This window comes from Anolis sagrei, chromosome 1, assembly GCF_037176765.1.
Source record: "Anolis sagrei isolate rAnoSag1 chromosome 1, rAnoSag1.mat, whole genome shotgun sequence".
NCBI classification, from domain to species: Eukaryota; Metazoa; Chordata; class Lepidosauria; order Squamata; family Dactyloidae; genus Anolis; species Anolis sagrei.
In genome coordinates this window covers 291,855,405-291,868,915 of record NC_090021.1, presented here as the reverse complement: position 1 = coordinate 291,868,915, position 13,511 = coordinate 291,855,405, and the positions used below count along the sequence as shown (strand labels likewise).

The 13,511-nt window shown below is 38.8% G+C and overlaps 1 protein-coding gene across 1 annotated transcript in view; it reads left to right on the top strand.

Moving 5' to 3' along the window:
• The window catches only part of RYR3 (ryanodine receptor 3), a 326,090-nt gene that overhangs the window by 222,040 nt on the left and 90,539 nt on the right, over nucleotides 1-13,511 (top strand). The window contains exons 64-67 of the mRNA XM_060760068.2: nucleotides 963-1,044; nucleotides 3,590-3,720; nucleotides 8,851-9,171; nucleotides 10,519-10,759. Coding sequence (XP_060616051.2) covers nucleotides 963-1,044; nucleotides 3,590-3,720; nucleotides 8,851-9,171; nucleotides 10,519-10,759 — 775 coding nt within the window. The remainder of the gene's footprint in view (nucleotides 1-962; nucleotides 1,045-3,589; nucleotides 3,721-8,850; nucleotides 9,172-10,518; nucleotides 10,760-13,511) is intronic.

Here is a 13,511-nt window from a genome sequence, read left to right as displayed (position 1 = left end):
GGTTGAGAATAACATGAACTTACAATAATTAATTAGGGAGTCAGTCAATAGGGAGATTGATAGCATAATTAATTCACATGCTGCAACTCCCTTTCTAATGGAAAGTGTTCAATGAATAATGTAATTAATTGAAACAACCAGATGAATGTAATGAATTTATTACAGATTCAAGATTTAAATACAATGAATTTGTTACCAGGTGATTCACAGAAATAAAATAATAGAAATAATGTTTGAGGGGACAGAATGAAACTGCATTTAGTCTACTGGTTGATGTGTCTAAGACAAAGCAAAGTAAGAATAAGATGGAAAGAAAATAGGAAAGTCAGAAAATAGGATGGAGAAAACAGGAAGGAAGTGCAATGCGTTTACAACGAATTAATACAGCATCAGAATAGGAATAGGAAATTTATTCAGGAATGTCTGGGGATGACGTAGAAGAGGAATGTTTCAGTGATAGAAATCTACAGAGAGTAATAGAAGGGGAGAAGTAGCTTCAAACAGGTTAATTAATAAAATATCTGAAAGTGTTATAGATGTTACAAGATTGTCAGAAGGAAGTCCAGTCTAGCAAAGGGAAAAGAAGTAAATATAGTAAAACAGTAATGGTGGTGAGAAAACCAGCACTATAGGATGTAGAGTTCTTTACCTGACATGTTCAAAGAGGTTATTGATTTGGGATTAGAATCCTCCCTGGGTACAAAGAGCCTTGTAGATATTATTATACATATTTAAGAGAAAGGACATGGAGACAAAACTCCACATGTATGTGTTCCAATAGCAAAGCTAGATTAAATGTGATTACATTTTAATTAAGCATTATCAACAAGAAATTACAATTCACCATATTTAGTTTAATCACAAACATTTGAGATATGTATGTGAGAGAGATACAGGGAGAAATTGCTTTTCTTTTAGCTGTGTGCTCAAACATAATAACATTTCCTTTTTTTTCCTTCCAGTAGGTGATGTCCAAGTTTCATGTTACAGAATTCTTTGCAGCCTATATTCCCTTGGAACTGGGAAGAACATTTATGTTGAGAGGTACATTATTAAAAATGAAACACAATAAGTAAAATTGTTGTCGAAGTATTATTATATTAAGGACAGTGTCTATCAAATAAATATTATCAATTAGAGTATGTTCTTAGAAATAACCTATGCAATATTTTGTATTCAGGATGTTTAGGTAAACTTAAAATTAAGACAAACACCCTTCTATTCTGTTATTAAGGATTTTCTGAGAAAAATCAGCATTATAATAATGCTTCAGGATATGTTTCTTTGAAAGCTACCATATGGATTAGTATATTCTTCATAGGGCTTACCATAATGTGGGGGATGAGAACTTCACTTGAAGTGAAACATATCCTCCACATATTTCTAGCAAATGGAGTTGTAGTTGAGAACCCACATTTCTCTGAACATTGCCCTACTGGGAAATAAGCTCACAAAGTATACAAAGATGTCTATTTTAGGAAGCGGTGTGTTCAAAATGCGCAGATTGTGGGAAATGCACAGAAAAAAAATAATGTACTATGCTGGGAAAATATGTACATTTGTCAACACACGCAAAGACATTTATATTTATAACATAGCCAGTGATAACAAATGCTGAAAAATGCAGCTCAACAATATGTAAGGGTTACATAATTTCTATGGGAATATTGATAGGTGTAGCCCATAATATGTTATTTAGTTTTGCAAAAAAAAAAAAAAGATATTGGCTATTAACAGTAAAAATTGTATTAAATTAAGGTAAATATGATAGGAATGCAAATATTCACATTCTTCAATCCTCATATGTAAGGAGAAACTTTTATTCTCTGCAGGGAGAAATCATGATGTCTGAGCAATTTTTTCAAATGTATTCATATTTAGTGAAGCTTTCTTTCTTATTATGTGGCACAGAAATATCCATGGTTCTTCTGAGCATAAAAGGTGTTTTTCTAGTACAGCAAATCAGCTTTTTGCACATTTTCCCATGTGTACATCACATTCCTTTCTTTGCAGGAAATCCATGTTGGTGCAATTTTTAATGCTTTTGAATAGAAAAAAACTGTGTGAATTTCTGAGATAAAAGATCTCCCCAAAGATCTTCAGAGTGTGATCACTACAGATTTTTTTTTTCATGTTAGGAGTGACTTGAGAAATGCAAGTCGCTTCTGGTGTTAGAGAATTGGCCTCTGCAAAGATGTTGCCCAGGGGACACCAGGGTGTTTTACCATCCTGTGGGAGGCTTCTCTCATGTTCCCACATGGGAAGGTGGAGCTGACAGAGGGTGTTCACCCTCCTCCCCGGATTCGAACCATTGCAGTCCTGCCAGCACAAGTGTTTAACCCATTGCGCCACTGGGGGCAGAAATTCATATAGAACTGCTGTCTTTATCAAGATAAGCTGTCATACTTTTGCTACAGCTATAGGTGCAGTTCTCCACACTGTAATACTATGATAGCTGTGTATACTCTTTCTAAGTTGAATTTAGAAATGGAAAAGAGAGAATTCTTTACTATTTTACTCGCAGTGGTGAGACTTATCATTGCATGGAATGGAAGATAGCAACCAATGTCATGCTGGAAGCATGGTATGGGGAGGTATGGAATGTAGCCTTAAATGATAAACTATCTGTGGAAATGAGGGTGTTGAGGGGGCAAATTAAAAGATCAGAATTAGATTCATACTGGTAGGCTGTCATTAAATATATCTTAGAGAGTGATAAGGGAATACAATACAACCCTGTTGGTCAGGAATTTTGGATATGGCATTTGTTTAGTGCTTGACTCATAAATGTATTACAGAGGAAACAATACTGGTTCAGGCCTAGGTGGTGAGGTTAACTGTTTGTTCATTACTTTGTATTCTTTTCACACTGTTTGTTATTAATTATTTAATTTAAAAATTCATTTTAAAAAGGAGAAATGAATCCAGGAGCAGACCCAAGCTGCAAACACAGTTTTTGGGGGAGTGTTTCCATTTATCTCTTCTGGGAAGGTAGAATATGAAAAGAACAGATTCTTGGAGATGAAATAAAAATCAACAATGGGCAATGTTTTTCAATCAATTTCAATTGTCCAGAAATAATTTACTTTATTTAAAATAAACCAGATTATACTTTTCATAAAGTCACTTCAAGTACTAAGTAATACAGTGACATATAGAAAGAAATATTCCTACATCAACAAGTTTGTATTGAAATTTGGTCACAAGGAGTGTTTGAATTTATGAACTCTAAAAATTATGTAATAGCTCACCGAGAACAACTTTTGTGCTATAACTTTTCAATGTCCATAAAGTGTGTATCATGTTATTATTTATTTATTATTTACTGTACTTATACCCCACCCTTATCACCCCTGGGTGAAGGGGGACTCAGGGCAGCTTACTTACAATCTTAAAGGTGATTTCATTAGAAAACACTTCCAAAATGGAAGGACAACTGGATAAATTTTACAAGTTAAGCCTTGTTACTACTGAAAGTTAATTTAATGTGTGAATCTGATAACTTATTATACTTTTGAATTGCATACACTTTGTAGAATTCATAATAAATGGTGGGGTTTGTTTTCATTAATTATTTTTTATTTTATAGGCAAAGGCCAGCACTCGGTGAGTGCTTGGCTTCTCTTGCAGCAGCAATTCCAGTGGCCTTTCTTGAACCTTCACTCAACCTTTACAATCCCCTCTCTGTCTTCAACACAAAAACTGCCAGAGAGAGAGCGAGTAAGTACTACACTACAAACAGTCAAGGTTCTTTTGAATGAAAAGTAACTGCATGGTGTTTTGTTTTTGTTTTTTTGCCCAATATAAATCCATTCTTATATTTTATTTATATTTGCTGGCATATTTCCATTTTTTTAGATCACAAAGCGCTCTCATTAGAAAATAAATTTCTTAAGGAAGTGTATTTATATGGAAAACACTCACCTAACTTGCAGATATCTTTCTACCTGTAAGGTATTAAGATCAGTAGTTTTATTAAATATGTCTTCTTATTATATTAATGAAAAATATTAATTATATCTATGTCTACAAAAGCAAACTACCAGGCTTAAAGGAAGTACAGAAAGCAAAGATATAGCATTATACATGCTTTAGCCAATGTTTTTGTTTGAATGTGTTGTGCCATATTATGTCATTGTGTTCACTCATTCTCAGATGAACTAAATATTAAAGATCTGGGATCATAGCCCCCTGTGTTGTTTGGGGTTGTTGTTGTTGTTTTTTTTTTTTTTTTGAGTCAGGAGCAACCTGAGAAACTGCAAGTCGCTTCTGGTGTGAGAGAATTGGCCGTCTGCAAGGACGTTGCCCAGGGGACACCCAGATGATTTGATGTTTTATCATCCTTGTGGGAGGCTTCTCTCATGTCCCCGCATGAGGAGCTGGAGCTGATAGAGGAAGCTCATCCGCCTCTCCCCGAATTCGAACCTGCGACCTGTCTGTCTTCAGTCCTGCCGGCACAGGGGTTTAACCCACTGCGCCACCGGGGGCTCCTGTGTTGTTTGGTGGAAGGGAGAGAGAGAATTGTATCAAAGTCATAGTACTGGAGGTGGAAATAAAATCCTTTCTTTATTTGTCCTTAGCCACTCTGAGTCCCTTTCAGGGTGAGAAGAGTGGGGTATAAATATAGTAAATAAATAGTCAATAAATAAACAACATACAAGTTCCAGCATGGCTCCTTTCATAGGGGAAACAGTAGATTAGATGTAGTCTTAAATTGCAAAGTTGAGTCAAATTGTATTTATATTAATCCAATGTCCATTACAATTTTAACAACTATGTTGTTCATTCGTTCAGTCGTCTCCGACTCTTCGTGACCTCGTGGACCAGCCCACGCCAGAGCTCCCTGTCGGCCGTCACCACCCCCAGCTCCTTCAAGGTCAGTCCAGTCACTTCAAGGATGCCATCCATCCATCTTGCCCTAGGTCGGCCCCTCTTCCTTTTGCCTTCCACTTTCCCCAGCATAATTGTCTTCTCTAGGCTTTCCTGTCTCCTCATGATGTGGCCAAAGTACTTCAACTTTGTCTCTAGTATCCTTCCTTCCAGTGAGCAGCCGGGCTTTATTTCCTGGAGGATGGACTGGTTGGATCTTCTCGCAGTCCAAGGCACTCTCAGCACTTTCCTCCAGCACCACAGCTCAAAAGCATCGATCTTCCTTCGCTCAGCCTTCCCTATGGTCCAGCTCTCACATCCGTAGGTTACTACAGGGAATACCATGGCTTGGACTAGGCGGATCTTTGTTGCCAGTCTGATGTCTCTACTCTTTACTATTTTATCGAGACTGGACATTGCTCTCCTCCCAAGAAGTAAGCGTCTTCTGATTTCCTGGCCACAGTCTGCATCTGCAGTAATCTTTGCACCTAGAAATACAAAGTCTGTCACGGCCTCCACATTTTCTCCCTCTATTTTCCAGTTGTCAATCATTCTTGTTGCCATAATCTTGGTTTTTTTGACGTTCAGCTGCAACCCGGCTTTTGCGCTTTCTTCTTTCACCTTGATTAGAAGGCTCCTCAGCTCCTCCTCGCTTTCGGCCATCAGAGTGGTGTCATCTGCATATCTGAGGTTGTTAATGTTTCTTCCAGCAATTTTCACCCCAGCTTTGCATTCATCAAGCCCCGCACATCGCATGATGTGTTCTGCATACAAGTTAAAAAGGTTGGGTGAGAGTATGCAGCCTTGCCGTACGCCTTTCCCAATCTTGAACCAGTCTGTTGTTCCGTGGTCAGTTCTGACTGTTGCTACTTGGTCCTTGTACAGATTCCTCAGGAGAGAGACAAGGTGGCTTGGTATGCCCATCCCACCAAGAACTTGCCACAATTTATTATGATCCACACAGTCAAAGGCTTTAGAATAGTCAATGAAGCAGAAGTAGATGTTTTTCTGAAACTCCCTGCCTTTCTCCATTATCCAGCGGATATTGGCAATCTGGTCTCTCGTTCCTCTGCCTTTTCTAAACCCAGCTTGAACATCTGGCAACTCTCGCTCCATGTATTGCTGGAGTCTTCCTTGCAGGATCTTGAGCATTACCTTACTGGCATGAGAAATAAGGGCCACTGTACGGAAGTTGGAGCAGTCTTTCGCATTTCCCTTTTTTGGTATGGGGATGTAAGTTGATTTTTTCCAGTCTGATGGCCATTCTTGTGTTTTCCATATTTGCTGGCAAATGGCATGCATCACCTTGACAGCATCATCTTTTAAGATTTTAAACAGTTCAGCTGGGATCCCGTCGTCTCCTGCTGCCTTGTTGTTAGCAATGCTTCTTAAGGCCCATTCAACCTCACTCCTCAGGATGTCTGGTTCTAATTCATTCACCACACCGTCAAAGCTATCCTCGATATTGTTATCCTTCCTATACAGATCTTCTGTATAATCTCGCCACCTTCTCTTGATCTCTTCAGCTTCTGTTAGGTCCCTGCCATCTTTGTTTCTTATCATACCAATTTTTGCCTGAAATTTACCTCCAATGTTTCTAATTTTCTGGAAGAGGTCTCTTGTCCTTCCTATTCTGTTGTCTTCTTCCACTTCCATGCATTGCTTATTTAAAAATAGTTCCTTATCTCTTCTGGCTAACCTCTGGAATTGCGCATTTAACTGGGCATATCTCTCCTTATCCCTGTTTCCTTTTGCTTTCCTCCTTTCTTGGGCTACTTCCAGTGTCTCAGCAGACAACCATTTTGCCTTCTTGGTTTTCTTTTTCTTTGGGACGTACTTTGTTGCCGCCTCCTGAACAATGTCGCGGACTTCTGTCCATAGTTCTTCTGGGACTCTGTTTACTAAATCTAGCCCTTCAAATCTGTTCTTCACTTCCACTGTATATTCGCTAGGAATATTAGTGAGATCATATCTAACTGGTCTGTGTATTTTCCCTGATCTCTTTAGTTTTATTCTAAATTGGGCAATAAGAAGTTCGTGATCTGAGCTACAGTCAGCCCCAGGTCTTGTTTTCACCGACTGGATGGATGTCCGCCACTTTTGGCTGCAAAGGATGTAGTCAATCTGATTTCGGTGCTGACCATCTGGTGAAGTCCATGTATAAAGCCGTCTTTTAGGTTGTTGGAAGAGAGTGTTTGTTATACACAGCGAGTTTTCCTGGCAGAATTCTATCAGCCTGCGTCCCGCTTCATTTTGTTCTCCCAGACCATGCTTGCCTGTGATCCCAGTTGTCATTTGACTTCCCACCTTGGCATTCCAGTCTCCTGTAATGAAAATAATGTCTCTTTTTGGTGTATTATCCAGTAGGTCCTGCAGATCCTCATAGAACTGATCTACTTCTGCTTCTTCAGCAGCTGTGGTTGGGGCGTATATTTGGATCACTGTAATGTTGAAAGGCTTTCCTTGCACTCGAATTGAGATCATTCTGTCATTTTTTGGGTTGTATCCAAGCACTGCTTTAGCTAATTTCTTATTAATTATGAAGGCTACTCCATTTCTTCTATGTTCCTCTTGTCCACAGTAGTAGATCTGGTGGTTATCTGATGTGAAGTGGCCCATTCCAGTCCATTTCAGTTCGCTGACCCCCAGAATGTCTATCTTTAGTCTTGACATCTCACCAATAACAACATCCAATTTGCCCTGGCTCATAGATCTTACATTCCAGGTTCCTATGGTGTGTTGATCTTTAGAGCATCGGATTCGTCGTTCACCTCCAGTACCGTCGGCCGCTAGCCTTCCTTTCGGCTTTGAGCTAGCTGCGTCATCACATCTGGGGCTAGTTGAACTTATCCTCTGCTCCTCCCCAGTAGCATTTTGGCCATCTTCCGACCTGGGAGTCCCATCTTCCAATGGCATACCGACATATCTCTGGTTGTACTGGTCCATTTAGTTTTCTTGGCAAGGATACTGGGGTGGTTTGCCGTTGCCTTCCCCAGGGATCACGCTTGGTCTGACCTCTCTGCCACGACCGTCCCGTCTTGGGTGGCCCTTCACGGTTTCGCTCATGACATCATTGAGGTGCTCAAGCTCCAGCGCCACAACAAGGCGGTGACCCTTTGCTGGAGTTAACAACTATACAACATGCTAATAAACCGACTAGTGTGAAAGGATACTAAAACTGGTACAACTGAAACAGATATAAACAGTATCAGCAAATGGAGCAGATACTAATAGTGTAACAAAGGGTCTTCTTGAGCAGAAAATCACTGCATTCATTTAAAAATAACATTGCTCAATTTAGAGTTTGGAAGTTCATTGCAACCATATTCTAATAGCATTAAACATTTTTCAGATTTTTGATCAAGTACAAGATGCAGTAATGTAAACCCTCGCCTGTAGTCTGAAGTGATATTTTGTACAATAGAGATTTACTACTTTGTCTTCTTGTGAGAATTGACATTTATTGATATGGAATGAATTAAAAGCTCATTGTACAACAGAGCTTTCTAAATATTTCATGTTGGTGACACACTTTGGAGACATGTATCCTTTCGTGACATAGCAATTCAGTTTTCTTAGCAAACTGGAGATTAAATCAATCCCGTTATTGCATAAATTGTAATAACAAAATGTATGGGAACACAACATATCTATTTCATTTCTATTATTTAAAATATATAATTAATTACATATTTCACATAGACTCAGATATTTCTCATTACGTTCAATTGACATACCTACATACTGCAGCTGACACACTAACGTGTCATGGCACACAAGTGAAAAGTCTGTGCTTAAATAATAGGTGGAAGCAATGAATCCCATTTGCAGCCATGCAGCATCTGACTAGGATCTGTCCAAGAAATAAAATATGCCTTGTTTTGTCAGTGTCGTGTTGGAAATATTAGTGTGTACATTGTATTTAATCTGTTTCATTAATTGTATATTAATCCATATAATATTATCTATCATGATATGAAGTTTTAGGCATATCTGAAACTGTAGAAGAAATGTGTCCAGAAATTCCTAACTTGGATGACTTAATGAAAGAAATAAACAACTTGGCAGAATCAGGAGCCCGATATACTGAAATGCCTCATGTGATTGAAGTGACCTTGCCCATGCTGTGCAATTACCTGTCATACTGGTGGGAAAAGGGACCCGAAAACATATGTGAAGGTACTGGGCCCTGCTGCACAATGGTCACCTCTGAACATCTTAGCATAATACTGGGAAACATTTTGAAAATAATCAACAACAACCTTGGGATAGATGAAGCAACCTGGATGAAAAGAATTGCAGGTACTTCTGTAAATTTAATTGAAACAATTAATTAGTAAAATTAGTATAAAAAGGATTGATTCAAATATATATGGTACTTTGCTCACATTTGACAAATAGGCTTGTCCTCAAAAATCTGTCAATGTATGGGTACCTGTAGAAATTCTTAGCTCCAACTGTGTTGCTGTGGTTTAGTCTTCTCTTGAAAGAACATGCCAATGTGCAAAGGGGATGAAGATATCATGCATCTTTATTGTGTGGAATACAAGAGTCTAGCACTATTGCCCATCTATATAGGCCTAGCTACATTATCATAAATCACCCAAGAGTCCTAATGCCTGGTGCTTGCCCTTTTCCGGAGCCCAATTTTCCCCCACCCTGGAGCAATTGACTTTTATTGCTGGTTCATATTTCCTTGCCATATCCTGTTCTCCCTTTGGGCCAATGGCCATGTGCTCTATGTCAGGACTGAGTGATCATGACAGTACCTTTCTAAAGAAAGATTGCTATTGAAGAAAAACATAAAAGGTAACTTATAAAGAGGGTGAAGGTTAGTTTTGTGCTTAAGTTTAAAGATAATCAAGGTATTTTTTTTAATGAGACAAATAGAAATGTGCATTCATTTTGATGTGATAATCAGGCAATCACCCAGATGTTGTCTAACTTCACTTCCCTTTAACCATAGCCAGCTTAGGCACTGATGAGGAATGCTAGAAGTTGTAGTCCACCAAATTCTGGAGAATTGTACAATATCCAATCCTGGAATTGTGTCAGTCTGCCAACTGATAGCATGTGCTATCAAGAAGAAAGAATCTAAAACTTCTGTTCCCTTTTAGAAACAGCTTGCAGCCATCTGTTCAAGTCCATGTGCTAACAAGCTGGATCTAATATTGGGATCAAAAACTGGCTTGAGGTAACTTGTTAGCAAAATACATTTTTTTTAATCAAATGCATTAAAATATTTGTACCCTGTCCTCCAGCCAGAGATCTCAGAGCAGTATGTAGTAAAACCAATCTTGACAGAATGAATTATCAAAATGATTTTCAAAGGCTAAAAACATAATATATAATTTAACAAATTTTAAAGAATTAAAATACTTCAAAACAAATGTGAACAAACTATAATTCATCAAGTTAAGATTCAACAATTAACTCTTTTAAAGCATAATTAAATCTGCTCCCTTTGAGCAGACATGCAAGAAGGTCCAAATGAGATAAAAGAAACAAAGCCATGTTCTTAAATGTAACTGGGGTCTAGAATTATAGGTTTTAAGCATCCATTAAGGTAAAACTAGAATTAATACATTGGAAAATATAGTTTTGGAAATGTTTTGTATGTATTTTCATTTGTGTGTATTCTGTATACAGTGTATGCTCAGCCAATCATTAGTAAAGCCAGACCAGATTTGTTGAAAAGTCATTTCATTCCAACCCTGGAAAAACTAAAGAAGAAGGCCATAAAGATTGTGATGGAGGAAGAACAACTGAAAGCAGACAGTAAAACTGATACTCAAGAAGCGGAACTTCTCATTTTGGATGAATTTGCAGTTCTTTGCCGAGACCTTTATGCTTTTTATCCTATGTTGATCCGTTACGTAGACAACAACAGGTATGCAAATCTCAAACTATGTTAAAGAAGTTCAGTTGACAAAGTCCTTTATCATGAGAACAACTAACCCTAACTCAAAACCTTCTGAGTATTTAATGTAAATGTTAAAGGGTAGGAATAGATATTGTATTTTCTGACGTATAAGACTACTTTTTAACCCAGGAAAATCTCAAAAGTCAGAGGTTATCTTATATGCCAGGTGTCATCAAATAGCGTGGGTTCTGAAACTTCTGAGCCAGACTAGACAACCTGCCATCACCGCATATGGTGGGGGAGCTCAAAAATGGCCGCATCCCCGCCATGTGCAGCAACCATGCGAAAGCTGAAAGGGCGGCACTGTACAAGTATGGTAGAAGAAAATCCACTCACTAGGATTCGTGGAAAGAAGTGATTTAACATGGCCCTGATGATGAGGTGAGGGGGCGCCTCACCGGGAAGTTGTAAGTGAAGGGCAGAGCAAGCTACAGGCATCCGGGATGCCCGGGGTATGGAAAAAAGAAATAGAGCTGCACTGTGCCCAGAAAAACATGCCTCTCACCCGTCTGGCTGTCTTTGTATCCTATTACCGTACCCCCTTCTCTGCGTCTCGGATCTCACTCTTGAGGACTACAGGTGTGCAAGTGCGAGATCTGAGAGACAGAGAAGGAGGTACGGTAATAGGAAAATTACCATATTGAAATTAAATCTGATGTTTTTAAAAAACATTTATTTGGTTTGCATTAGAAGATGGGTAGTCTTATACTACAAGTATATCTCAAACTCTGTGTTTTAACTGGGAAAGTTGGGGGTCATCTTATACGCCCAGTTGTCTTATATCCCGGAAAATACAATACTTGATGGATTGTTACATCTTCCATAATTTGCTGATTGCCTTTCTTGAAAAAACATTGTGGCGACCATTATACTTGAAAGTGATATGATGATGAGTGGAAATATGGGTAGAAAGGGAAAGAATGTGGGATCAAAAGGTTGAGTAATAGAGATGGGAAAGAAGGAAGAAGAAGTCATCAATAATGAAGAAGAATGAGGACGAATACATTGATGATAAATACATGTAAGTTATAGGGAACAAGTGAAAAAGAGAAGTGAAAGGGAAAACAAGACATTGCACCAGTTATTGTATGCACAGGAAGAGGAGAAAGAAAAGAAAGGGTGTTTGAAGTAAAACTAAGACTTCAAGGAGGTGGGAATCAAGCTGAGTTAAAAATGAAAAAAGAGCCTTGCAAAGATTTTCACTTGTAATGGTGCAACAAACTTGAGAAAAACAAAGGAAAATGTGGTTGGAAGCATTTCAGGCAGGGCAAGGAAGTAACAGAGCTGGGAAAATTAGCAATAAGAGAGAAAAGCCACAGAACAACAATTAGCAGCATATTCAGAAATGCATAAAACAGCAAATACTTAGGCAGCTCTGTATTTTCTCATGCTAGCTTCTCCATAAGGCCTGAATACTTAAAAGGTACTAGGTCTTTTCTAATCTTGGAAGCAAAGCAAGGGTCAGCCCTAGTTAGTGCTTGGCTGAGGGACTACTAATGAGTACAAGGTGCTATGGGCTATATTTTAAAAGAAAGAACTGGCAAAGCCACTTCTGATCATTTCTTGCGTAAGAAAACCCTATGAAATCCATGGACTATGAAAGTCAAAGGGGACCCTGAAGGCACATGCACACAAGTTCTCCTTCTGATTGTATCATTGTACCAACCATGACTTGATACATTTTGATGAGAGAAGGAATGATATTTTCATGTTTTTATATTGGAGCTGCTCTGGGGAAGTCTGCAGCAAGGGTCAGCAAAACACAGTAATTCTTTTAAAACCACTTTTCAAGACAGAATTCTTTCCCCAAGATTTCTCTCATTGTCCTACAGCCTATAAAAATTGGACAGGCCCTAAGGATATATAAGGATATACTTGCCTATCTAATTTTAAAATGTACACATTCTTTTAAAAAAAAACAACCTTAAATATATCAGTGTACAGGCAGTCCCTAAATTACAAACAAGATTTCCCCACTCTTACTGTCCCTGTGATGATTGGATTTTGGGGAAAAATGGTTTGTTGTAGAGACAAGGATTGGTGATAAAGCTTCAGTGGAGACTCCTTTTTCTCATGATATCTCTTCCAGGGGTAAATTTCTCTCACTTCCTGTTGTCTCGCCCTGTTCTTAATTATGGACCTTATCAGATGGGCTAAATTACCCATCATACGATGGTCCTACTGTACTTGCACGATGGAGCCTACTGGCTCCTATCCCATGATGTCAAACTACTTCTCGTGGGCTCTGTAGTACAAGTCGAGTAGGACTGTTGTACAACATCGCAGCCGCAACATGGGAGGCTTCCTGTATTGCATAGCCAACAATTTTGAGAAGCCAGGCAGCAAACACTTCCCCCTGTGGAATGGGGTAAGGAGGAAGCTGGGCAATGTAGGGTGTGGGGTGATGGGTTCCCCATGCCCCTCACTGGGCCCCGACAGATTTGCCAGGATGCATTGCAAATCCCATAGATAATATGATGAGCTCATATGAGTCGTTTGTAAGTCAGATGTTTGTAACTTGGTGACTGTCTGCATATGAAATCTTAGCCTACATCCACAATGTTGATAAATCAAGATCCAGGTGATGCATACTTCAGAATAATAGATTCCCTTTATCTTTGACCGATTCAACAAGGAAGTATCTCTCTCATCCATGCAAGTCAAGGTTATTTCATGGATCAGCAAACAGTGTTAACTAATGCCAGCGAGTGGAAAGTTT